Source organism: Equus quagga, chromosome 4 (genome assembly GCF_021613505.1).
Source record: "Equus quagga isolate Etosha38 chromosome 4, UCLA_HA_Equagga_1.0, whole genome shotgun sequence".
In the NCBI taxonomy this organism is placed as follows: domain Eukaryota; kingdom Metazoa; phylum Chordata; class Mammalia; order Perissodactyla; family Equidae; genus Equus; species Equus quagga.
Window position 1 is genome coordinate 49629881 of NC_060270.1, and position 27828 is coordinate 49657708.

At 36.8% G+C, this 27828-nt stretch overlaps 1 protein-coding gene across 1 annotated transcript; it reads right to left on the minus strand.

Moving 5' to 3' along the window:
* On the minus strand, window positions 1-27550 carry SEC62 (SEC62 homolog, preprotein translocation factor). Its single transcript, XM_046658540.1, has 8 exons — window positions 27374-27550; window positions 18949-19057; window positions 17836-17941; window positions 12504-12708; window positions 12143-12235; window positions 9684-9744; window positions 7048-7167; window positions 1-3759 (listed from the first exon to the last, which is right to left on the minus strand). Exons 1-8 carry the CDS (start codon window positions 27407-27409, stop codon window positions 3290-3292), a joined length of 1200 nt encoding a protein of 399 aa, XP_046514496.1. The 5' UTR covers window positions 27410-27550; the 3' UTR covers window positions 1-3289.
* Between the last annotated feature and the right edge of the window lie 278 nt (window positions 27551-27828).

The window sequence follows — 27828 nt, forward strand, 5'->3', positions numbered from 1 at the left end:
CACAGTTAGGAACTATTTACTTTCAGACAGAGCGGACATTTAAAAGGCTACGGAAATAATGGAGCATGATTGAGCAGTAAGTTCTGTTCTGTAGACCAGATAGATACACGTCACAGCTTTAGGATACAGTTAAGTACAGCCGATCTTCACTATTCGTGGATTCCGTATTTGCGAATTTGCCTTCATGGTCATGCATAGAGAGAAAATTTGACTTGCCCAACATATTTGCTCCCAGTTGACGCTGAATAAGGTGACAAGCTGCTTTCCTGCTCAGCTCTTGTAAACAAGTGTCCTTTGCTCAATTTAGTGTTTTTGCATTTTTCTTGGGGATTTCACTGCTTAAAATGTCCCCCAAATGTAGTGCTGAAGTGCTGTCTGGTGTTCCTGAAGTAGAAGAAGGCAGTGACGTGCCTCCGGGAGAAGAAACATGTGTTGGATGAGCAGCAGCCAGGGACGAGGCCACAGGGCTGCCGACCAAGAGGTCAACGTCAGTAAATCAGCAAAACAGAAAGACACCTGAAACAAGTCTATGGCTTGACTGGTTGTCGAAAATGGACCAGAGGCTCAGAGATCAGCCCTGTATTTCCCCTCGGAGCAATGATTCAGTACTCATTAATTGCGTGTTGGTGGTGACTTTATAGAACCCTACCACCACGAATAACGACAATCAACTGTACTTGCTGTTTTCCAGTTCCTAATAAAGATTCAAACAAGCAAAGTCAATTTATAAAAGATACAAGATGATTTTTCTGTAATCAGCAGCTAATTGGTACTCATAATGTAAAACTAGAAAGAGAAGAAAACATTAAAACCATCACCACTGCATAATTTCAATGTGACATATTGAAATTTATTACTTTCTGAATAGTATGTACTAAATTCAAATTATTTTAAAGTTGTCTAGAAGGCCATATAGTTTGAAAATTAAAGAAATTAATGGGAGGGAAAAGGAAAAACAATCTATTTAATACATTCACTTTAAGAACAATCATATATGCATTATTCTTATTATGTGGACTCAGCTGGTTAATTCAATCCTACTTAGTTAGGCCACTTTATACCCATTCCACAATAAATCCTACATTATCCAAAAGCTTCATGCTTCTACTTACGGTAGCATAGCAAACCTGAAGTTTCTTTTAAAAAAAGTCACCATTCCATTGACTAATGGAAACAATTCTCCAAGCTCTGGTGTAAGAGTATTTAATTTAACATTAGCCAAAAAGACAGCCATTGATTCTTCTGAGGGCCAGAATAGTGGCAGCTTTTGACTTTTCTATTTGTTTAAAGTACACAACCTTGAATAGTAGAAGACACCGAGCTGAAATTTCTAACTCACTTTCTAACCATAGTAAGAATAACATTTTCCCCCAGGGACCACCAAATATTTATAAAAATTTGTACTAACATTCTGTAAGAATTCACAAACATCAATAAAAAGCCGACTTTCTTGCCATGCTCCAAAGGTCTTTAGGACTAGACATAGTACACGTATTATAGAGAGCTTCAGGATTAAATATTGAGTGCCTGGGTATTATCATAGGAGTAAAGGTTAAGTCATTTTTATTTCTGAAAAACACTTTGGGTACCATTATCAAAACCCAAAACAGGTATTAATGCTACTGGTGATTAAGAAGCTCAGAAGCTATAATTACGCATGCCCTTACCGTGGAAATAAAGCAGGAGAGCTCTAAAAATGCAAGAGGAAACACCCAGGCACTTAAATCAATAAACATCTGCCAGGAGAAAACTTTTTAAATGACTGACGGCAGCCTTGATAGAGCTGCATTAACATCAAATAGCCACATTTCTGTCCACTTACAAGGAAAACTGTAAAGAAGCAATCAAGCCATGTTTAATAAAATGTGTCAGTATACAGAAATTGTATTTCTTCACAATTAGAAAAATTTAACACCTTTAGTCAAACACTTAGACGGGAAACAGCCTAAAAAAAGATAAAGACCTACACGCACCACGTATTTCAACTACGAAGCAGAACGCTCTGTGACCGAAGGAAAATAATTTAATATTATCAGCTTATAAGAGTATAACTCCAAGGAATGATATATTCATAAGTAAACACAAGATTTTTCCAAAAGATTTGTAACTAAAGTATGTAAGATATAAAATCAAACTGCAAAACTAGTTCAAAGCAATTAGAGTCCAATGGTTCTCTTATGTTTTCTTTTATGTTCTTTATTTTAAATTGGTATTTTAGAACAGTAAATTATCTTTCATAGCTGTGCCTCCTGGTCTGATAATACAGTCAGTACCCCATTTCTGAATGTAGAGATTTACGATAAGTCAAAATGAACATTAAGGCGTACAAACAGTTACTTTAGGTCTGCTCTTATTTAATAAGGATCGTTTTAACTCATATTCAAATACATGGAATGTTGGCACAAAACTGAAGCTGCTGTAAAAGATCACAGATGTTCTCTGGGTTATTGGAACTTCCATTTCTCTAAAAACATACCCTTAAATGGTCTTAATTTCACAAATTTATGTGTTGAGAAAATGTCTAAATAATAAGTAACAATTAAAATAAAATGTTTATTTGTAAATTATGTACAGAATACATTTTACTTTACGACAAGGAGATGGGAAGAAGGGAGAAGAGCCATCACCTTCCAGCCAACGCTGTTTGCCTTCTCTGCTGAGATGACCATGTTTCTATGAATGAGACATACAAATCAGTTTGGATTTCCTAAGTTGGAAAGGAAAATGTGTAGCTAAACTAAAAATGTTGCTGCATCATTACTAGTTGGCTTGTTTCCACAAAATGCTTTTGAACCCTGCTAACTCAGAATCTTAGAAATTTCCTGGTATAATTTTATAATCAACAAAAGCTTAACTATCCAGAACAATGGGTTTAAGTGTTTCATCTTAAAGAAACTGTAAAATGGCTACGTAACTATGCATAATCTGAAATGTTGGTGTTTCTTTTTTATCCCTTTTACTTATTTTGATTAGTCTAACAGTAAAAAGCCATACAACTATCAAAAATGCCATTAATCTAAATTTCATTGTGGAAAGTACATCTTTGATAACTATCAAAATGAATGAGACCTACTTACTGTAAAATTATCAAGTAGATAAAACTTATAAATGGCTTTAGATGTACCAACAGTAGTATTCTATGAAATGAAGGACTGAATATAATTGCTTGGATATCAAATACATTTCAGCAAATGAACTGAAAGAATGCCACAAATGTCAAGTGTACATTATGATGATCAGCCAACATAGAAAATCCAACCTCTTGCACTTAGTCCCCAAATTAGTCAGATTATGATTTTTCATGTGAAGATTGAGTTGTTTCTCCATCATTATCGTCTTCTTCCTCCTCTTCACAATCCCCATCTGTCTGCTGTTCCAGTTCCTCTTTTGTGATCATTTCAAAATCATTCCCATTTCCGCTACTGTGCTGGGACCGGTCGTCTTCCCTCCTGTCGCTGTCTGTGTCTGAGTGCCGTTCTCCACCCGAGCCTTCTGTGCCCTGACTTCCTGGTCCTGCTTTTCCCTCCTCATCTTCCTTCTTCTCACTGTCTGACTTTTCCTCACTGTCGGACTTCTGCTGCTTTTTGGTTTCAGATTTCTCATCTTTCTTTAAGTCTGCTTTTGGTCCTTTATATTCATGTGTGTACAGAGGTCTGAAGGAGTCAATGAAGCCCACGTCAGCAGTCAGATTTGGCAAGAACCAAAAGTGGTGCCTTCCTCCAGTTATGAGCCAAATGATGAGAAACAGAATGCAACGAGCTGTGGGAGAAAAATTTCTCTAATTGAATCATTCAAACACCAATTTAGACAGCAGGGAATATCTGTTAATAAAAAACTAGGAGAAGACTCAGAATTTTATTATTTGCACTTTACATGCACCTTAAATATGAATAATTAAATCCTAACTAGTTTAGCAGCTGTCACAGTATTCTAGGTGCAGGGCATTCTGCTCTGACCTTGAGGGCAAAATGGTACAATGCCACTCGAAAAATTACTTCTGTTTTTTTTCATCTGGATGCTGTTTCATGGAATATACATAGGCACTTTGCTATGTTATAGGTCAATAAAAACAGATGTGAGTTGGATGTTTAAGTATGCATGAGACCACAGTAAATGAAAGGAAATAAATGCGAGTAAGGGATGAAGAATATCTTAGGAAACCTTTAAAAAAGAAAACACAGGGCTGCCCCATGACTTTCCTAGACCCTAGGCACTTTTCTCTAAGGCAATTACTCTATAAAAAATATTAAAATTATACTTTTTACAACCATATTTCTATAAATATAAATATAATGCTGCATAGGTTCATTATTACATACATGTGTATGTATTACTTCTGATTTTAAAAGAAATGAAAATGAAAACATTTCTGTGGGTCCCTCAATGTATCTGGGCCCAAGGCATGTGGATACCCTGGCTGGAGGATAAGGCTTCTAAGTAAAAACACTTCTGAACAATCAGAGAACATTTTTCTCAACGTTACAATTTTGTTAATTAAGTAATTATGTAATTTCTGTTTATTTAAGGACCAACTCTCTCCCAATATTAGGAAACAATACAATGCTAATGAAAGCTGGATTGCTTAAACAAATAGGGTTTGAGGTAACTCTCTTGGAGCAATATATGACAAAACTGTGGTTAGATAATGGAAGAATTTGAGAATTTTAAAGTTTATAGTAATGAGTTGTCACAAACACAAACCCCAAGATTTCATATAGTTTTCTCTTAATTTGCCAATTATATAGAGCTGAGTGATCTTTTTTTTTAAAAAAAAGGTCGTGACGATTATGTGAATGTTATGGCCTAATCAATTATGACAGGGTTTTGGTTTTGTGTTCCTACAGACAACTGTACCACGTGAAGAAAGCTCATCTATGCTTCCTCCATTATTCTTTTTGGATAAATAAAGGAAATGGTATACCTGACTTAACTTTTATGAAGTAGTGATTTCTATTTTCACAAAAGAATATAAATATTCTGAAAGACTGTGCACACTGCTATCTTTTGTGGTACAAACAGAAAAGGCAAATATGTTTGAAATTATGATTTAAGAATAAATTCCACTGATAAAAAGAAATAATGAACATCTTTTAAGGAGGCTGCATATGTTTTTCTCCAAATAGAATTATGATGTTAAGACAGACTCACAGGGCTGTTAAGACAGTTCACAATATGAAATCTTGCCTCAAATCCAAGGAAAAACAATACAGAAATGGCACAAATAAAATCTAAATTCTCAACATATACAAATTGAGCATGGCAGAATTCTAACATATTTTATAGAGGCAAAAGGGGAAGAATGATGGGAAAACCACCATGACATGTCCTGTCATACTATTCCTATACTAAAGTGCCTCATTGCCAAGGTCTTATTTTAAATGGCAACATTAACAATACATATTCAAAGTAGCACCAAATTTAATTTTGACCAATATAAAATATTTCATAGGATAATACAAAAGAAATACCAATTTTAAATGGGCTACAGGTCAAAACTATTTGAAAGTATATTTAAAATGAAAAATTACAGAAAACACTACTGAACAAACAGTATTTTAAGGAGCAAAACAATATAATAACCGTAAATTATTGTGAATATTGGTTTAAATAAAAGATAAGGGGACTTTCCCAGGTGACTAAGCTAGAGGAAGGGAAAAATGAAAGGGGGTGGAGAAGGCTTCACACAGTCAGACATGACAGAGAAAAAAGGAGGCCCATGAATATGACGAAGTGAATGAAAATAGTAGCTGAGTTCCTGGGTCTATGGATGGTGGCACCAACTCAGGGCACCTTGATGTCCAGAGGGAAATTGCTTAGGGCTACAAGAGTAATGCTTTTTAAATGTAAGAATCTATTCTGTATCATGGAACCTCAGAGTAACATTCCCCTGGTTCAGATAATCTTGGCCAAATTATATACTCTAACCACAGATATTAGGTCAATAATGTGTGTTGGTTTTTCTTTTTATACAGAAGTACTCCTATATGTCTTGGTAGAAAAGCTGATTTGTCACTTGGGGAAAATAATCAGAACTTAGTAACATATACCAACATAAACTCTATAGATGGATCAAGGAATAAAGATAAGTTTAAAAATCACTAGATAGCTTTAGATAAGCTGAAAAAAATTTCTATTTCTTTCCCAAAGTGAAACATTAAATTAGACCTGCCCACCCTATATGGGAAAATCTTCAAAGATTAAGATTTTAAGTAAAATAATATTTGCTTTTTTTAATGGTAAGTAATATGCTCACTATATAAAATACAGACAAATATAAAGAACAACATTAAAATTATTTATTACTATCACCACCATTTATATTTAGGTGCATTTTCTTCCAGTTAAACCCTACCTGGCATTGAGTATTCCCATTAAAAAAAAAATCTTCCTAATAGCCAAAAATACCTCATTATCTTAATTTTATTGTTTGATTAGTAGTGATGAGCATTTTTCATATATTTATTAATCATTTTTATACTCTCTTATTTTTAGCTATGAAAGACCCCAATCATCCAGAAATGTAAAAAACATTACTTACACTTTCTTGTTTCCTTTTTAAAAACATTTTAAAATTTGTTGATGCATTTAGAATTTATTCTGGTACATGGGTGCAAACTGATTTTCCTCAAAATGGCAAATCAAGTGTCTAGAATCATTCAGTGAATATATACATAGAATTTAAATATTTAATACAAGTTTCATTTGCCTTAATTCAAAATATAAAAATATTTCCCTGAAAGTATTACGTTTAATAAATGATTAACCTCTATAAAAATACTAAAGTCCTTGTAGTAGCTAAACTTTAAAGCGTATGTACGTGCAGAGTTAAGACACATTAAATCCTTTTTCTTCAAAATAGGCTAAATCTAATCAAGCACATATACTACTTCAAGCCTGAGTCAGTTTTGGGATATGACCCAAAATTAGGTCCACGTACTTCTTCATTTGCCTAATTTTGCTATTAAGCTTTACTTGAAGCTCCAGATTATAGTCTGAACTGCTCATATCTACCTTCGTGAGGTCAGTTTCACTAACACCACTACTTACCAACAGCAAGGAGAAGAATGCTGGCTACAAAGCAGCCTGCGCCCACACTCAGGTAGTAAACCCCCACTCTCATTTCCGCTGGCCAGAGAGGGAAGAGCGTGGCTGCTATCACTGCAATCACTGGAACAAGAAACGACACGGTGACATGAGTAACTTTTAGATTAAAAGTTAAACGGCCTGGTTGCAATATCAGTGAACATGTTCCTAGAGGGAAAGCTGAAACATCTATACTGAAACATATAAAATTGTCATTTTTTTTTAAAGATTTTATTTCTTCCTTTTTCTCCCCAAAGCCCCCCAGTATATAGTTGTATATTCTTCGTTGTGGGTCCTTCTAGTTGTGGCATGTGGGACGCTGCCTCAGCGTGGTTTGATGAGCAGTGCCATGTCTGCGCCCAGGATTCAAACCAACGAAACACTGGGCTGCCTGCAGCGGAGCGCACGAACTTAACCACTCGGCCACGGGGCCAGCCCCTAAAATTGTCATTTTTATAGGTAAAAAGTGGTCAATTACCAGCCACTTCACGTAGTTCAACCTAACATTTTACTACTGTTCTTAAATCAGGTTAGGATTTTTCTATTATGAATCACACATGATTAGAAAAAAGTGCTGTCTAAAAATGTGAAATTGTTAGCTCCTTAAATGATCAACTGCTGCTGTTTTCAAGCAATGCCTACCTTACTTTTTGAATATAAGGTACTTGTCTACTGAATAGGGGAGCTTACAGAAACAACAACCAAACAACAAAGCTAACCAAAAAATGATTCCAAAGATCCCACTGTGGAGATTCTGATTCTGGGGTGGAGCTCTGACATCTGCAGATTCAAAAAGCTCACCTGGTGATTCCGATGCAGATGGTTCTTTGGTATTTAGGGAAACTGTATACAAGCACCTCCAGTTTTTTTCTAAGCATAGTGGGACCACATGGAGTAATGAGAAGAAATTAGAAGCCTGGTTATTAGGCTTTTAGAGCAAGGGAGATCAGGATTCAAATTCTTGCTCTATCATTTATAAGCTATATAACCCTGGGCAAGTTATTAAACACATATTTAATATGTGACTGTCCTTATGGTTTTTAGACTGTTGTGAGGATGAAATGAAATAATGCATGTAACATATTTAGCAAAGTGATTAGTAGATAGTAAGCGATCAATAGCTATTAGCTATATCGGTTGGATTTAATTGAGTTTCAATTCTTAAGAGTTATTTTGAATGAGATCCTATGATATCATATTAATCAAGCTTGTTTATTTAACTGCTATCTATTTTTTTCTACTTGTTAAATCATTCTCTCTTCTTCCCTCACACCCACTACCCTGAACTTAGAGGAATAACAGATACTCACGGTAAAAAAAAACAAAAAACAAACCAACAGGTGAAGTCTTCACCTAATTCTTGGTTCACTTGCCAGAGGGTAATTACTATTATGTTTCTTATTTGTACTCCCAGAGACTGCCTATATATAATTCAAACTAGCCATCCAGAATTCTTTTTCTTACAGAAATGAGCTTGTACTATTCTTACTCTTTTACAACTTTTTTTCATTTAATCTATTCTAGCTATCTTTCCATCAGTACGTCCTACCTAATTCTTTAAAAGCTGCATGGTATTCTAGTGTGTAGTACTGTAATTTACTTACCATTCTATTGAGGGACTTGAATTATTTCCAGTTTTTTCCTATTATAGGCAATAGTGCAACACATACCAATGTAGTATACACTTGTGCAACTGTGCACTACAGCATAAGATAAATCCCCGAACTGTAATTGTTCGGTCAAAAACTATAGGCATTTAAAATTTGAAAGATATTTGCTAATTATCCTCCTAACTATAGTCTGAGGGATCTGGATTAGACTAGATGACATGTCAACGCACAGTTTTGAATAGACACTTTGTACACCTGTATTAAGAACAGCCATTGGGGGAGCGGCCCCGTGGCCGAGTGGTTAAGTTCGTGCACTTGCTTCAGCAGTCCAGGGTTTCACCGGCTCGGATTCTGGGCGTGGACATGGCACTGATCATCAGGCCATGCTGGGGCGGCGTCCCACATGCCACAACTAGAAGGACCCACAACTAAAAATATGCAACTATGTACTGGGGAGCTTTGGGGAGAAAAAGGAAAAATAAACTCTCAAAAAACACAAAAGAACAGCCATGGGATAAATTCCTAGAAGTAGAAGAGGTGGGTCCGTGTGTACATATTTAAAATTTGAAAGGTATTGCCAAACTGCTCTCCATAAAAACTGAAACAATGAAAATACCATCAGTTGCTGGAGAGTGTTTGTTTTTCCTAAGTGTTGGGCCTTCACTAAGATTAAGCACTCTCATACTTTGTAATCCTTTTAATCACTGTTCTTTTAATTAGTATTTATTATGAGTGTGATTAAGTATCATTCACAATTATTGATGGCTGTATTTCTTTATCTGTGAGCTGCTTTTACCATTTTTCTACCAGGCTGTTAATCTCTTAAAGATCTCTGCTTTAATGTGTTGCAAATATTTCCCTCAGTTTATCATACATGTTCTGACTTTATCTAAAGTATACCTTATTTAAGTAATTACTTTATGTTAAATATTTTTCTTTATGGCTTTTGCATTTTTATTTTCCTTTCTAAATTTTAGACATTGTACTTACCAAGAATTAATCCCATGACAAATGTTTTGAAGTGAACTGGGTCATAGATCCACACAAATACCTAGAAGAATCAAGAAACCCCAGTGCTTAAAGTTCTAGGGTCACATTAGAAAGTTAAGCTTAATTTTAGATTTTAGATCCTCTGCAACAGGCACTTCCAACTTCTTACCATATAAGAACCACTTTCTAAGGTAAACAAATTTCAAAGACTTTTCTTTACTAGCAGTGTTTCTTTTGGTATCCATTCAGTTAGAAAATAATTTTAAAAACTATAAATTCTGTAATGCACTTAAGTAAATTTTATGTACTTACAAGCACTTAACAATTTGTTCATATGTGCAAATCATTACTTATTCAACCTAAAAACCAGCGATTGTACAGCCTTTTTGTCCCTAACATGATCATGTACACTGGCATGAGCAGAACCAGTCTGGGGTAAGAGCACAGTTAAGAGAGATTCCAGCCAGACCGTTACAGCTTCAGCAGCTCTCAACTGCATTCTGTCCTCTCCTACTGATGAGATGCAAAGAAGCACTATTAAAGATCAGGATTAGTCAACAAAGATTCTATGAGCCCCTGCAGTAACTTCATGGCCTACTCCCCCATGCAGGATGCCACCCAGAAGCTGAGAATCACTGCGTTAAAGCTTAATTTACTGTATACAACAGATATTTACTTCATTCAGAACAAGCAGAACCCTGCTCAATCATCATCCGTAAAACTCCTAGTTTTATCTCTTAGTTTCTATAAATAACAGTACTCCTCCATTTTCTGGTTCTGTTTTGACCAGAACTCTCTGTTACTGTCTTTTTGATTTCATTCTGTTTCTAACCCTGGGGATTTCATTCCTCTTTTTTAACTCTGCACATTTCCCCTGGAAATCAGATCCACAGACATCACTTCTGCCAGTTAGGCATTCTAAAAAGACAAGTTTTTAAAGACATTTCCCACCTTTGAAAGCACGCTGCTTTCTATAGAATAAAATCTAGTCTTTTTAGGAATGCAAGTACCCACACTTTTGCTCAGGCTGCTTTCTTCACCTAAAAGACCTATAAGTCCCCCAGGCGCACCTGGTAATCTGCCAGTCATCCTTTAAGGCTGAAGTGTTCCGGGTCTTCAGACTCTCCTTATCCTCTCCTGATTAAACTAATTATTCCTAAGTGGTGTTCTCCCACCATAACACTTACCACACTATAATACAGTAACATGTTTAAAAGCTTGTATCTTTGCTAGACTACAAGAGCTTCCAAGAAGAGGATTTTATCTTATTTGACATGCTATTCCCAGCACCTATAAAAATGTCCTGGCATATAGCTAGCTGATGCCTGACGTTTCATTGAAGGTATTTGAGCTTTCACGTTAGGAAAGACCTGTGGTCCTCTATTGCAGTGGTTCTTAACCAGGGGTTCACAACAGAATCACCCTGGGACGTTAACACACACACACACACCTCCCTCTCTCTCTCTCTCTCTCTCCCTGGATTCCACCCTAGAATGTCTCACGCAAGTTTGTCTAGAATGAGCCTAAAGCACATGTTTTCTGAAAAGCTTTCCCAAAATTACAAACTCATAGCTCTAGGAACCACTACTTTATATATACTACTTTTGTATTAGGTATAGCAAGAAGAGATATGTCTTGAAATTCACAATTAAATAGCCAGTACACAACTACTGTTTTGATATTGGTTAAATGACTAAATTAAACAGTCTTCATGGAAAGCTAACACCACACAAATTTCTCATTATAAAAGAAATAAAAATGATTTCCTTAAGTAATGTGTCATGTAATGTTGAAAATTTCAGGCCCCTAAAATAGTATGTCTGACCATAAGAGGCAGAAACCAGTCAGTGTCCCTCATCAACCAGTCTGCTCTTTCTTTTTTGACAGTAATGGAAACCCTGCATTTTAGCTGGGCAGATGACAACCCAGTTTAAAAAGCACATTTCTAAGACTTTACACATGACTAGGTTCTGGCCAACAGAATCCAAGCAAAAATGAAATTGCCAACTTCCAAGGTGTCCTCAAATAGGAGGCATATCCATCATTATCCTTTCCTCCTTTGGATGCAGATGTAAGGCTGGCAGTCATTTTGGACCCTGAGGTAACCTGTACTAACTGCCTCACACAGGAGGAAGAGCTCAGATCCATCATGGGGCTGCCGTATCTGTACTGCTTCCACTCAGATTCACTGATGAAGAGAAACAAGTATCTATTCTGTTTTAAGCCACTGTGATTTCAGCTTTCCTGTCACTCAGACAGTTGAATCTAAGTCTGACTGGTTTTTAATAAATTTTTTATAAATCTAAATTCAGAGAAATTATTGATTTTTAAAAAGTAGATTTTATATCTATATAGTTAGATTTATCTAAATTACTTCTTTTCTTAGTGAAGGCATCAAAGATAATTCTGAAAACTCCTATAGAAAACCGGATTACTACTTATAAGCAAGATACTCTCACCTCATTTCCATCCAGAAAAACTTGATCATCATGTGGCTCAAGCTTGAATTTTTTCTTAGTTTCCTTCTTTTTGGGAGTTCCTGGAGTTTCCTCCTGTCAAAATACAAGGTGAATAAAAGAAAAAAACATTTACAAACAAGCAAAAAGCAGGAAGACATTCAAATAGTCAAAATAATTTCACTATTTGAGACACAGAAATCAAAATTCTCAGCTATGGTATTCTCAACTATGGTATTTATAAAAACCCTAATATGGTTATCTTCAGTGGTTGTTGCATAATATTTCACAAGTGTTCATATGCCAGTAGTGATCATGCGAACATAATGATTTTTGCTTTTTACTTAATTTTAGTTGAAATCACCTTTTTGGATTCTTCCTTTTCACCATCTTTTTTTTTTTCTTTTTCCTTTTTCGTCTTTTCATCCTTTGGATTTTCTTTCTTGCTCTTTTTATCTTCTTCTTTTCCACTTTCAGCTTTTCCTTTCTCTTTTTCTTTTTTTATGTCTTTATCATACTTCATTTTCATTACTTTCAGTGCCCGGTGAAAAAACTGCTTCTTTAAAAGCCTTTGGGAAAAAAGGTATGGCATTACATTCCCTATCAATTACACAGACACAGACTAAAAAGCAAAAATATCCAAACCCAAATAAAATGAGCAAAGGAAGACAGCGTTGGCAAGCCACAAGAGAAAGTACAAGTAGTAAGCCCATAAAAAAATAGTCAACCCCACCTCTAATCAAAAAAATTGTACAATTTGATTCTATAAAAGTTGTCAACCTAATTTTCATTTTTTAACTACACAATTTAGATATAAGAGATTATAGGTTTGGAATTACCCTTACGAAGCTTTTCTCTAGGTTCATTTAACAATAAATCAAGCTCTGCTTTATTTAATGTTAAATCTCAAATTCAAAAGCAGACATAAGAAGAAATTAGATATAACAGTTTAAGAAATGTTAGATTAAAAATGTCTTCATAATTTGACTGATCCAAATTGTGTTGTCTTTCTCAAGGTTATTTTTTTCTCTCCATGTACTTCACAATTTAGCGGGCCACTATACTAAAAAATCTTGAATTAAGTAATGAATAACTAAATATACCAAGGTGAGATTTCTGGACTCTGAAAACAACTCTCACTGTATCAAATCAAAAACTGTAAAGTATACTTGGTGAAACAACACTATGTATTCCTTGTTTCACTAATTTCTCTCAATACATTGTTCTTCCCTCTATTCAGCAGTTTCTTTGTTTTTTGTTTTAACATTCCTACCTCAGGCCTTTTACATTGGCTGTTCCTTTTGTCTGGAATGCTCTTCCCCCAAACAAGCATGTCCTTTTGGCTCACTCCTTCGATTCCTTCAAGCCTTCCCTCAAATGCTACCTTCCCAACTCAGGCTACCCTGTTTAAAATGATAAACCCATCCCCCATCCTCCCTCCTGTTTGCTGTTATCCTAGCCATAGCATTTACCTTCTAACTTAATAGACAATTTATGTTATGTCTGTTTGCCCCCTTCACTACACTGTAAACTGCTTAAGAGAGAGATCCCTATGTTATTCATTTCTTTACCTGATGAGTTTAGACGCTCAGCTCTGACTCTAAGTCAACCTTGGTGGCAGTTCCTTCTAACCTTTCTAACCTTATAATCCTACTCAAGAAACTCAGTTGCCTTTACCTTTGCCATTTAAAAGCCATCTTTTCAAATCTTACATTCCAGTTGCAGAGTTCCTGATTTGTTCCTTCATTCCTGCCTTGATGAGGTACAACTACCAAAACATAAGTTAGAAGCTAGGCCTCTCTGCCACCATCTGTGCCTGTTAATGGTGACTACCCACCTTTCTATTTCCACTGGAGCCTGCTCCAGCACATCATACCACTTGTTAACTAGATGCCTCCTTTCTGCCCAAAGACCACTTATTTCTGGTCATTGCGTTGTGCCCTCTGTAGCACCTATGTTTTCCCTGCCTGGCTGGGTTTCTTTCTTATGCCCAGTCAGCTCCACTCCACGAGCATCTCCACGAAGCTAAGTCTAGATCTCCTCATTCAGGCTTCTACTTGTTCAGAATATAATTAACTACTTATGAGTGCAAAGTGAAATTTAAGAGTAGTAGTGGTGGGTATTTAAACATGAAGGAGGATTTTTAATTTTTCTCTACTTCCTCATGTCTTACAAAAATTTATAATGAACATAGTCTCAATTTTTCTTTTTTGCACTTATGTTATTTCCAGATTTTCTATCAGAAACATTTATTACCTGGAACATTCATTAATATGAAAACAAGAATACATCCTTTCTACATATTGTATGTTAACTGAAAACCAGTATTTTATATCACAGTTCAAATTACAGATCTCAATATACTCAGAGTACATGTGTACAATGTAGATACCTGAGTATACATTCTCAAATGGTAATGTAGTGTAACTGATTTTCTCCTGTATCATTTTCAAAGTTTTCTCAAATTTACTTTAGTGGGAAAAAATTGTTCTTAGTAAAGAAATAAATAATAATAAAAAAAAAAACACAGAATTTCAGGAGAAAAAAATCTTTCCCTTGATGAGTAGACACCAAAGGGCAGAGAACCAGCAGGAATGTTCACTTCTGCACCCTTCCTGCACAGCTGTCCCACCCCCATGAAAGAAAAGTAGACTATCAACCAATCAAATTAGTGTTGAAAAGTTCATGTTCAGGTAGATGAGTTCAAGTACCACCTCTACCACTTAACTAGCTGTGTGATTTTGGGTAAGTTACTTAATTTTAGTTTATTTATCAAATGGGGTATCTATCTCATAGGGGTTTCTAGGACTAAATGAGAAGTATGTAGACTGTTCAGCTTGGTGCCCGGCATATAAGTACTCAGTGTTAGTCATTATTATTGCTACAGTAAAACCCTGGATTTCATTAATAGTTATGGAATACGCACATGCAAACACATTTGGTTTCCTAATCATGATATTATAGCATCAGTTTATTCAGTAATAAGTAGAATCACTGACTTAGTTCCTTGATGGGTCTTTAGAGAATGTCTACTTCACCTCACTCCATGCTTCGAAAAGCAAGATGGCATTTACTATTGTCATGAAATCAGTGCCTCCATTTATTTAGCTTTAAACACATCAGACGGTACAAATCACTCAGACAAAGCTGACATTTTCACAGAACTACTCATACTTCCCTGTCTCACTATGTTCTGTGCCCCTTGCCAGGATCTCTAACAGACCAGAATATGCACTTTGGAGGTAAAGACCAAGACAATAGTCATCTCTGTATTCCTGTGGCCTGGCATATAATAGATATTTGATATATATTTGTTGAATAAACAAATGGATTAAAAGCAGCTGTAAAAAGTTATTAAATTGCTTATATTTTTCCTCATCTCTTAATTTTTTTTCAGGTTTAACAAACATTCAATGTCAGGTGTGTTCAGGACTTTCACCTATGCGGCAATGGTGACATTTTATTAAATGCCCACATTGTGCTAATTGCTGTGGAGTGACAATAAAGTATAAAACAGTCCTACAATTGCCTTCAGATTTAGCTGGCAAGAAAAAAAGTAACATATATGCAACAATTTTAAAATAGTTAAAGGTTAAACTGTATGATACTAACTTTATAAATTCTGTAGAAACTTAGATACAAAGATTAATGTGGGCTGGAGGACCCGAGGAAGACTACACAAGACTACACGGTAGAGATGAAACTGAAGGGATATTTATTTTCAGAGGAAGGCAGGGTAGAGGAGAACGATTTGGGAAAAGTGGCAGGTTATGATCAAAGACCAGAGAGAGAATGAGTGTGCTAAATGAATGAGAAGGACATTACTGGACTGGGGGATTGGAAATGCAAAGTTATATGGAGAGTTAGGATGCTGCTAGATTAAAGGTTGAAGAGTTCATACTTGAAATAGGCCATAAAGAAGCATCGAGCATTATTAGAAAAGATTGTTCTGTGTATCACCCTACACTTTCCTGTTTTCTTTTGTTTTTCCTCAGACTCCCTCAAGCCCACTTCGCAGCTTCAGACAATAAGACTAGACCAGTGTGCCTTTGTGGTTTTGTCTGTAGTCAGGCAGGAACTCCTAAGGGCTGGCCACCACGAGGCCTCTATGGTTCTAATACAAGTGGCTCTGAAGAATTCAGGTAGTTATGCTTCTCTGCTTTAGTGCAGAAAGGACACAAACAACCTGGCATGAATGGAACAACATATACAATGACAAGTGAGTGCATCTCTAGGACCCACTATACTTAGGTATCTCGGGCTTTTCATATAACAAGGTATCAAGACTCCTAAGAGGCCAAGAAATGTGGACTAACTCTGGCTGCTCTCCTCAGAGGTTTGGGCTCACAGATTTAATATTCAAATAGTATTGACAGGTGAATCCTTCATCTTAATTTTTGCTTCATTAAATGCATCATCATTTTGTTTGAGGAGAGAGTATAATGCAGCAGTTACAAGCATGGACTACGGAGCCCGACTGTGGGATGTAGAATTCTGGCTCTGCTACTTACTAGCTGTGTGACCTTGGGTAAGTTACCTAACCTCCCTGTTTTTGCATTTATCACATCTCTCAATTTTTAAACCATATATATTAAAAAAAAAAATCTACTTTCAGGCAGGCAGGGAAATTTGCACTTTCGAGTTGTAAATACACAAATGGCTGTAAAGGAAAAGACCTACTGTACCACTGTTAGCTCATCCCTGCCCCACCAATGAAATTTTCATTGTTTCTGAAAGGGCCATCAGTGTCTCCAGTTTTCGGCAATTAAGAATTTTAAGAAATATTTGATAATTTTTAACTTCACAGTTTCAGAAATCAGGTTGTGAAAGAGTGGTTTTTAGAGGGGTCTCATGTGGCTGATACTTTTAACGGCATTAAAGAATACATTAGTAAATGCTATCTGTACCACTCAACCAAACATAAAATAATTTAAAATGTCAAATCCCCACTGATTATAAACTTTAGTGTCACAAAAACAAAATCTGGTTTATTAACATCTTAATAAATATGCTTAATTATTTAAGTAGTAAGTAAGCCAAGGGAAAAAAGTGGAAAGAAAAACCAGCATACTTCTTTCCAAGAGCAAAGTGCTTTTCATACATCACTCATCATCAAAAGTTTTTCCCAAAGGAGAAGTGCCTACTATGAAAAACATGGCTATGTTACTGAACTGTCTATACTTCATCTTGGAATCAAGAAAAGGCAGAGGTTGCAGCTGCCTTGATTTTACAAGGAATCCATTAGCAATCACTAAACAAAATAGGAAAGGGTACATGGCCAATGGCTCAGCATGTAGGCTCTAAAAAAAAAACCCCACGCCAAGGACAAGAGGTCCATTAGGAATCCCCGCCAAAGTTTTGGAAGAGACTCCCTAACTGTCTGCTCCAGAAAAGAAAGAAACTTTTTGTTCGCTGTAGGCATTGGTATATGATTTTCATTGCTGATCTTTCAGTTCAGTCGGCCTGGCAAATGTACAAACGTAACAGAATAAAAATCATAAAAAATATGACAGTCTAACACCAAATAAAAGCATTCCAAGGTACTGAAGAAATCCAGGTTGTGTGTAAAAGCTATGTTTGAGCTGTGTTGTAATATCACTACATTTAATTATGAACACGGGTAAGGAGCTTCAGGACTAAGGAGAATATTCTTAAATTACTATTTATGTTATCCTTCACTAAGAAACAAACACTACCTGTTACAGTAGTCAACCACAGACTCCCGTGTTGTAAATAAAGCTTCCTCTCCTTTCTTGGCCTTTGCCCACTTTGAATCCAAAAGGCAATCCACTGCTTTTGAAGCTAAAGAAGAAATTTATTATTTTAAATTTAGTATACATGAGAATTTATGTCTATCTAAATTATATTTTATAAAGCAAAGTTCAACATTCTGGCATCAGAAACTAAAACTAAGTTCAAAAGAAAATTTAGTCTGATATGATCGTGATAAACAATTCCTCAAAATTTTAAAGTAACGCAGGGAAATAAATGGCATTCAAAAATATTAACTAAAGCAAGATAAATTAATGGGAAAATGTTCTAAACAAAAAAATTCAAAATAAATGTAAATATCACTCTTATCAATATAAGCACAATTAAATATATAATAAACAAAACAAAAATCTTCCTCTCCCACAATAACAGAAATTCTGTCATCAAGTTTTACTGTAACCTACTGAGGAATAAGCTCTGTGAACAATCTACTGGTGTCAGGAGAAGAAGCTAAATATATTAGGTTTGAAGAGAACAGCATGTCTATTTTTCTAAACTTGTAATGAATATCAAAATCATTAATCACAGCACTAAAGAAGAGAAGATAAGGAATTTCTTCTCTATAATGGCAATGCAATCTCAATTGATGAGACAGGTAAACTCAACCACTATTTTTAAGCCATGGGGCTAAGTTACAGATGACATTACCTTATGATGAGGTTGTTTGGATTATGTGAAGAACCAAAGCTCCTAAGTTGGTTCCAACAGACTTGTTTCACACTGAATTCTACTCTAGAGTTTTACAAAAAGATTATCTTTAAGTACATGTACTACCTGAACAAAAGGTAGTATTCATACTGAAAACAAATCCTATTTAAAAAATTTCCAATAAATATTTTCACAAAGCATTTTGAGCTTTTTATTATTGACATTTTCAATCACAAAAGAAACGAATAGGATAACCAACTGCCATACGCCCATCACCCAGCTTCACCAATCACACTGGAAAGACTTTTTTTTAAAACGTCTACACATCTCAAGTTTAGGTATCTTCATAAGATATGTACACTAATATAATTAAACTGATATAATCCTACCAATAAAATAATCAACCCGGTGACCCATCATATTGGTGGACTTCGTTGGACAGTTGAATCGAAGATATTTAGCTACAGCCTTCTCTTCTTTAGATGGTTCGCCAACTTCCTGCAAAGTAAGAATAGTAATTGAATGTAATCATCTACTTGAGAAATTCGTGCACTGAATTTACAGATCTGTTCTGCAAATCTTTTCAAGTGGAATATAGGCCTTTCTTTCAAGCTTTCTCTAGAGCAGACTGGGTCATGTATACAGAAGAAAGAACGGAGATTTTTTTAATTACATGTTTTTCAAATACAAGTGGATAGGGCCCACACCTGTCTCTCTTAGCCCTAGCGAAAAGGCATTATTTTGAGCTGTTTTTCCAGCATGGTAACTACTTTGTACTAGTTCACCTTCCTTCTTGCCTGGTCTCCTTTTATATGCCACAAAGCAATAATTTAAAAGATTAAGAGGTTGCCAATAGGGAGTGCCCAAACATCCAACTAAGTAGAAACAGGTGCCATAAACGAATGTTAAACAGCAGCCAAAGCTATGTACACTCAACAATGGACAACAGACCACAACAGGAGTTCTCAGATTAACCAAAGATAGTCAGCTATCTGTCCCAGGGAAGCAGCCGTAAGAACTACTATCTGAGATGCTGAAGATTTGTATTCCCTTCCCTTTCCCCTTGTGGTTGCAGATCCCAAATACTGTCTAGGACTCCTTTCTCACCTTGTCTTTCTTCTTTTCTTCCTTAGTAGAGGTAAAGCAAAAATAAAAATGCAACACACAGATAAATTACAATCATGTGAAGAACTGCTTAACGGAAGTGCACAGACAGAGGGTTTTGGAAAGGCTGCTTTAAGCCTTCCCTGTTTTCTTTCTTCCATTCCTTTCTCCAATGTTTTAAATCTTTCTCTTCACTGTTCATCATTCCCCATCTTCCTTTTATTTCCTTACCTTCTGAACTACTACTTTTGACAATTCCTCCTGTGTACTCATTCTCCCCACCCACATACTGAAGAAAATGAAGACAATCCACACTTGTACACATCTTATATATATGCTTTTAGAAGTTGTCTTATTGCTATAAGCTATTGAAACAAAAGTACTGTCTTTAATTACATGTTTAAGCACAATACATAGACCACTCACGCAATGTATTTCCAGCTATACGTAATCTAAATGTGAATGATTTCAGGAAAGGCTGTTTCTTAAACAAACTGCCAAATAACAGTAAAGAATTATCTGCCAAGAATCTAGGATGCTGAGAACAATTAATGCTAAAGACAGTTATGCTCCAGGCAAGACATTCTAATAGCACAAACTAGAAAAAATAATCTACCTAAATCATCTGTCTTTATGTCGGTTTTCCCCAAAATTTCATACAAATCTGAATTTAGTTACCTTTGATGACAATAAGGAACAATTAACAAACCAGGGTTTCAGCTTTAATTTTATCCTGAAAAGGAGTAATTTGTTGAATGAAGTGGAAGCCTGTGCTTTGGTTGTTGAGTCACCTGGCAGCTTCTTCTCATATTTCCTCCTTTCTACTTCCAGTAGCCCAGTTAACTGTGTATGATTCCTACACTCTGCTACTACCCCATTTGTGGGTTATTATTTGTGGCAATAAAAATTAAAAGCCTAAATCATTCAATCCAACTGAAGACTACAGTAAAAACCAAATATTTATATGAATAGAAAAGCTTTCGTTTTATATATAAAAATATGTATCATAGAAAAATAGAATCTTAAAAAATTTCACATTCAAAATCTAACACTCCAAGTTCACTAACATCTACAAGGTTCATAATGATTTAATTTGAGGCCCAGCCACAAAATATACTTTGATACACTAAAAGGTGAAAATTCTACATTTCAATTTTTGAAATCACACTAAAATATATTAACATATGTTACTATAAATATGTTAAAGGATAGTATTTAGCTACATTTCTAGGAGCCTCATCTACTAGTAACTAATATCCTATGTATTTGTGGTATAGCTAAAAAAGTAATACTATCAATAGTTGAAAATAATGAGATACCATAATTGGTTATAGAAACCAATTCTATTTTATAATCACATTCATATATGCTCAATTTTTTCCCTCATTTGATACATCTGTTGTCAACTTAAAGAGTTATCTAATTAACTGATAATGTATTACTGGATTATGTTTGATTAAAAATGATTTTGGCAGGGAAGAGTGAATAAACATAAAACATTCAAATACTTACTGAATGTCTACCCTATAATATCTTTCGGTGCTACAGTTAATACCAAAAATTTGTAAGGCCTGGTACCTAGACTTCGTTATAATTATCCAAAACAACAACTGTTATTTTCCAAAATGAGCGGTAGAAAAAATATTTTAGGAGTACACAAAGGAGTGGGGTTATCAGTGTGGATGAGAACAGCTATAAAAGACCTCCTGGAAGAGGCAGCTGGATTTTGAAAAATCGACAAGTATGGGGTAAGCTGAACGAACAGCATAAACACTGTGGCTGAGAACGAGCACACAATTTGGCTCCAGCAGAGACAAGCTGGGAAGCATTGTGAGGTTAAGCATGTAGAAGCAGAATAGGGCTAAAACGTCTTCAAAGCAGTCTGAAAAATTTCAACTTTACCCTGTAAGTACCAGAAAGATTATCAGTAGTTTTTGAATAGAAGAAGACCATGATTAGAAAAAATGACTTAGACACGTTATTTTGGAGCCTGTGCATGGAACCAATTGGGAAAAAAATGCACAAGGCAGGGAAATTAGTTTAGTATTCAAGTAAGAAGTGATGTGCTACTGGACTAGGGATGGGAAGGAACTGTGCCTATTTGAAACACTGCAAATGTAGAAGAGATAGGACTCAATGACAAAGGATGAATGAAATGGCTGAGTAAAAGATGTCAGATTTCTAATTTGATCAACTGAAAGGATAGTTTTCAATAACAAATTTGGAAGGAAGGTGATTCTGGGGAAAAAACAATCATATCAACTTAAGGCATGACAATCTACACTCATACTAACACTCAATTAAACCATTTACTAAACACATGCACAAATGTACTAATCTCCTGATTGTTGATGGAGGCATCACATGTAAAATATGATATCAGGATACACAAGAAATAGAGGATCTGATACTACAGGAATCCACAACATTTTAAGACCTCATTTTAACAGAAGCTTCAAGTTCACCAAACTCTTCTGCACAAATGCAAAACAGACTCAAGGAATCTATTTCCATTCCTTTTCCCTCCTTGATAAAGGCAGTACTAAGCAACAAGGAACAGAATAGGCCCAGAAAACACGGACTTGGCTAATTTCTCCAACTAGACACACAATTACGTATCCAGTGATACTTTCTTAAACTATCAGTAACTTCTCTGGAACTTGTGACTAGAAAAGTAGTGAATTCTTTCAAGATATTGGTCTAACAGAATTGATACCTTCCTTGCTACTTCTTGAAGTTCAAATGCGTAAAAAGTTTCTATTTTCCTTTGTGAAATATTATGAAATTTTCATTATACCACATATAAGTTATCCATATTGTAGACTGTCTTTAATGAAAAGTATAGACTTTGTGCCATCTGCTGGGGCTGTGAAGCCAGAAAGAAAGATTGCTATGGAGGCACCAACACCACCACAGGAAGCTGGCTGTATAGAAGATCCTGCCCCGCAGTCTCCATTCTCTCTGCTCCCCTGCTGCAGCCTCCACAGAGCATCAAACAGTCTCTCTCTTCCTGTTTATACATTAGACTTTAGGACCTCCCCTCTTTGTTCCCTTTTGATGTGAACAAATCTTCAGAATATTTTCATAACTTTTCTAGAAAACTTCTAACAAAATGAGAAGGCCTTTTGGGAACAGCATCACACACTAATAAAGAGAAATCAGCTCCTCAACCCTCAGAGAACTCTATAGCTCAATGAATCAACTCAAACGTCTTCAAATGAGGAATCGAAGAGGCAATAAGTTTTAAGGCTGGACAGCCATCTTTGCACCCAAATACCAAGATGGTGGCTGCCAAAACTGACAATCCAGAATTACATAAATTGAAAGTTTGGTTAGGACACTCTTTTTAAATTATTTAACAAATACTATTTTTACTTCAGAATACATCAACACTCAAATACTATAATGAAACATGTTACCACTTATAACTATGTACTGTTTTAGCCAGTACTTAAGATACTCTTCTGCAAAAAAATATTAGATCAAGAGTCTGGGGGCTGGCACCCTAAGTGGTTAAGTTCACACGCTCCACTTCAGCGGCCTGGGGTTTGCCTGTTCGGATCCTGGGTGTGGATCTACACACCGCTCATCAAGCCATGCTGTGGTGGGATCCCACATAGAAGACCTAGAATGACCTACAACTAAGATATGCAACTATGTACTGTGGCTTTGGGGAGGGAAAAAAAGAAAAAAAGAGGAAGATTGGCAACAGATGTTAGCTCAGAGCCAATCTTCCTCACCAAAAAGCATACTTTAAAAAAAAAAAAAAGCAGCTATTCTTAAAAAAAAAAAAAAAAAAAAAGAGTAAGCCGTGGACAATCTTACAGAATTTCTGATTTAGAAGATTTTTCAAAAATTGCTATATTCAATAGAAATAAGTTTAGCTGATTTGCTGAGTGAACTGAGCAAAAAAGAAAAAGCTCTACAAATTGTGAATTTGTATCTTCATAGAAGCAGTATAAAATATTTGTGAAAATGTAAATAGGTTAGCTGAATAAAATCTGAAAGCTGGAGGGGACCTGAGATAAATTATTAGCTTAAAGTCACAGCACGTGACTAATAAAGCTGTACAAGAGTCCCTGTATCTTGACTCTGACGGTGCCGGTCTGTAATACCATCCTGCTCCACTCCTATTCTAAGCCCTCCAGTAAGCCTCTGGGGGGAGTTTTCAGACTTAGGACTGGCTTCCTGGGTTCCTTCTCTTTTCCTCAAAATATCCCAGAGAGTCAGACTTGTATAGTCACAAACTTTCTCTTTTTTTCACTTTTCTGAAATTAAGCATGTAGGCCCATGATATGTCAGGGTTTTACTGCCAGGGAGATAGCTGGGTGCAACAAAATTAACTGAGATGCAGGTTATAAAAGCTCTAAGAATTAGTAAGCCAATTAAATGTTCCAAAACTCAACTGGAGACTTTATACATAAGCAGAATACTAAATGGCATGATTCTCTCTTTAGTAGGGACAAGTCACGTTAAGTCTTTTTGTTATACAATTTAATATAAAGATTTCAGGATTAAAGTATTTCAAACAATTTGTTTTTATTTTATCAATGGTGAAGTGGAAACAACATTCAACTGGGAATTAGAAGATTTGAACTAAATCTGGTGTTACTATCTTGAGTGACCCTGGGTCAAGTCACATAACCTCACTGAACCTCAGCTTCTCTGTAAAATGAGGGTGGTGGTTTAGATCAGTAAGTTTTACACGTGGTAATACTTTTAGATCTACGTCCTAGAAGCAGCTTAAAGGACCATGGACATGGGGATGATGGCAGTGGGGTACTGACGGGAAGAGCTTTCAGCCCACCACCCTGCTTTTACATAAGAACAGCATTTGTGGAAAAGGATTCCAAACAAACCCTACTATTTGAAAATCCTTTTCAATTCAAAACTTTCATGATACCAGGATTCTAAATCAACCTTTCTAGTAAGCACTTCGTTAACCTATAAGCACTTACTATATGTTCTTAAAAACTTGCATAATTGCATTTCTTAAATAACTTAAAAGTTATTTATTTTCAAGTGTTTCATTAATTTGGACTGAGGGAGAATCTCAATCATTAAAATTTCCCAACATAATGTCAATGAACACATAGCTCACTCCTGGGTTTCAGTGACAGGTAAAGTGAGTCCAAGAAGGAAATGTGATGAAATAATCCTCTTGCTTCCAACTTTGATGGGATACCAGAATCTGAAGTTATGCTACACTAGAAAAAGCAAATGAATCAGCTACTTTTTTAAACCCTTTAACTTGTTTGTATCAACCATTTCCCACAAATTACAATTTGAGGTCACTTGAATCTATTAAACATAAAAATCTTTTCTAAACATGAAACATCAAGTAATAAACAACAGGAAACTCCGCTGATTTTACAGACTTTTTTGCCCAAAAGTCTTACAACAGAATCTTTTCTGTAACTTAAACTCTGAACTTTGTCATTACATTTGATCTTTTTGTCTAAAGTGATGTCAATATTATAGTGTCTGATTTGGGGGGGAACAAGGAATTTTATAAGATACTGTATAGTTTTATAAATTTGTTAAGACTGCATAATAGTACCCCAAGTAGCACTCCCAAGATCTCCACAACATTTTAGCACAACCACATAAATAACTTCAAGGATGGGAAAAATGTTATTTATTTTCTTTTCATTGAGGTATAATTGACCTGATTTCATTTAGCAGTATGCCAGGTTGATTTTTAACAATAGATCCTCACATATTTATCTGATCCTCAAATAAACAATAAGTAAACAGCTATACTTTATGGAACTCACAACCTAACAGTTTATTTACTGAATAGATAGCTGTTAATCTTCAGCATTTTAGAGTGCTTAACAACAACCCAAACAAACCATCCAAAATCCTTCATCCTTGGGCGAGGGGGAAAAGAAAGGAGTTACATGCCAAGCACTCTTAATAACTTTTGCAACCTTTTTTAACAAGTGATTGACTCACCTATTTTTCAAAACAACCTTACAACCCTATGTGGTTTCTTTCTTTCTTTTTCTTTTTCTTTTTCTTTTTTTTTTGAGGTAAATATCCCTTCTTACAGATTTGGAAATTGAGGTAAAAAGTTAAGTAACTTGCCCAAAGTTACACAGCAAATAATTAGTAAAATGGGTACAAACAGGCAGAGTCTGGCTCAAATTTTAGCTCCCAGCCACTACCACCACTATATAGTTTCTTAATCTACCTTTCTGTTTAATACAAGGTCACAAACGAAGTAAGAGCAGCAATTCAAAAAATGAATTAGGATCACCTTTACAACAACATTAAAGAACAGCTGAAATTGTAAAAACTGTGTACTAAGGGGCATAAAATGTACTGTACGCCCAAATATAGAGAGTACAGTAAGTATAATTTGACCAGTAATGTCAATACAAATTCTATTAAAAGTACTATATATCCGTGCTTGTAACATTAAAATTTTGAAAGACTAGGAACAGTACTATTAGAAACTTCTTCCATAATAACCTTAAGCCCTGGTCTTATGACCTGTCTGAATTTGGGGGAATTTGTCTCTTTCTGATCCCCTTCTGTACTCTGTTCGCAACTACTTTCTTATTTCTCCCCAGTTCCCAGTAAATCCCAAATTTACTGATCACTGGCATCTTTTTTTCTAGTACTTCAAAGTTTCCAGGGGAATTTTAACTTGCACAGCAAAAATCACCTGTGGTGTAAGCCAATTTAAGTGATAATTTTTTTAATGGAGGCATACATTAGATAAGTCATTCTAAGCAAAGAAATAGTAAGAAACAGAAAGACAAGGAGGAGTGTAACAATTTGTGATTAGTATATTAACAATTTACAACATGTGATCAATTTATGACATAGGAAGGTTTCTAGGCACACGAGCTGATGAGTACGGACTAATAAACATCTCGAGTCTAAGATGTTCCACGTATTTAATGCTGCTGGCAAAGAGCAAGAACAACAGGGAAAATTGTAGGGCAGAAATGCACAGATGACATGCATGTGGGATGAGGGAGGGATGTTATGTAGGTTATGAGGATGACACACTAGCATACGAAAGGTTTCTGGGCGCGACCGGCCTCGTCGCAGTACCAACAGGGCAGTGTTTATTTACACGGTGCAGAAGCTCCAAGTGGACTATGAAGTTAATAACGCCGAAGAGAAAGGAGAGTGCACGCAGCTGAACATCTGGCCAGACAGATCTCCGCCTGGGCCCCCGGGCCAGCTGACCAAAGCCAGATTACTCCCCCTCCTGCGGTCCTGCTATCTGCGCACAAAGAACGGGCTGCCTTAGGTCAGCCCTCCGCCTCCTTCTACCCTAATTATCATGGCCTTAATTTCGGGATCGTTAGGGCGACGGGATGGGGTGGAGAAGGGAGAGAGGAGCCCGGGGAGGTCGCCGTCTGCGCCCGGGAGGAGGCTCACCCCCCAGCCGAGGCCCCGGCCGGAGCTGCCACGGGAATCCCGGGCTGGCGGCCGCGCCTCCGCGGCGTCTTCCGAGCCCAGCGCCTCCGGCCTTCCGCCGCTGCCCCAGCACCTCCGCCTCGGTCTCCGCCTCGGCCAGCACCGCCCCACCTCAGGCCCCTCGCAACGACGCAGCCCGCGGCCGGGGCCTCGCGGCCGAACCCCGCCCCGCCTCGCCCTCGGTTTCGCTCGCTCTTCCAGGGGCCTTTCCCTGCTTCCTCCTCTTCCGAGTGCCCTGAAGCCCCCTACCCCAGGGCTCGGCTTTACTACCTGGATCCGCTTCTTGTGTCGCCTGCGTTCCGCCATGTTGGCCGCTCCGCCCGCTTCCCTCTGACGTGGAGTGAGGAGGGGGCGGTGGAAATCTCGCGAGAGCGCGCCGCCGGGCCCGTTATGTAACCTGGCGGCTGGCGCCCGGGAGCCGGGAGGCTGCGGGAGGTCGGGAACCGGGTGGGCCCGGCTGGCCTTGGTGGCGTCTTGGCTCCCCTCTTCCCTCGGCTCCGTTTGTTGCGGGAACTGGTAATCGCTGGGGCCAGAAGGAAGTTGAGAAGTGGATTAGAGAACAAGAGGGCTGGAAAGAGTCCTTGGGTCTCAAACCTGACTGAGCGTCTGAATCACCTGGGAAGCTACTGAAATACAGATTCCCAGGCCCCACCCCCTCGGGATAGACCTTTGGGTGGGGCCTTTCCGAGAGGGACTTACTGAGCTCTGCAGAATTTGGGGCGTCT

Coding starts and splice junctions, on each gene's coding strand:
- SEC62 (XM_046658540.1), bottom strand. CDS start 27,409: ATGGCGGAACGCAGGCGACACAAGAAGCGGATCCAG. Junction 19,058..27,373: donor GACACAAGAAGCGGATCCAG/GTAGTAAAGCCG, acceptor CTTACTTTGCAG/GAAGTTGGCGAACCATCTAA. Junction 12,709..17,835: donor GTGGTTGACTACTGTAACAG/GTAGTGTTTGTT, acceptor TTTTTCCCAAAG/GCTTTTAAAGAAGCAGTTTT.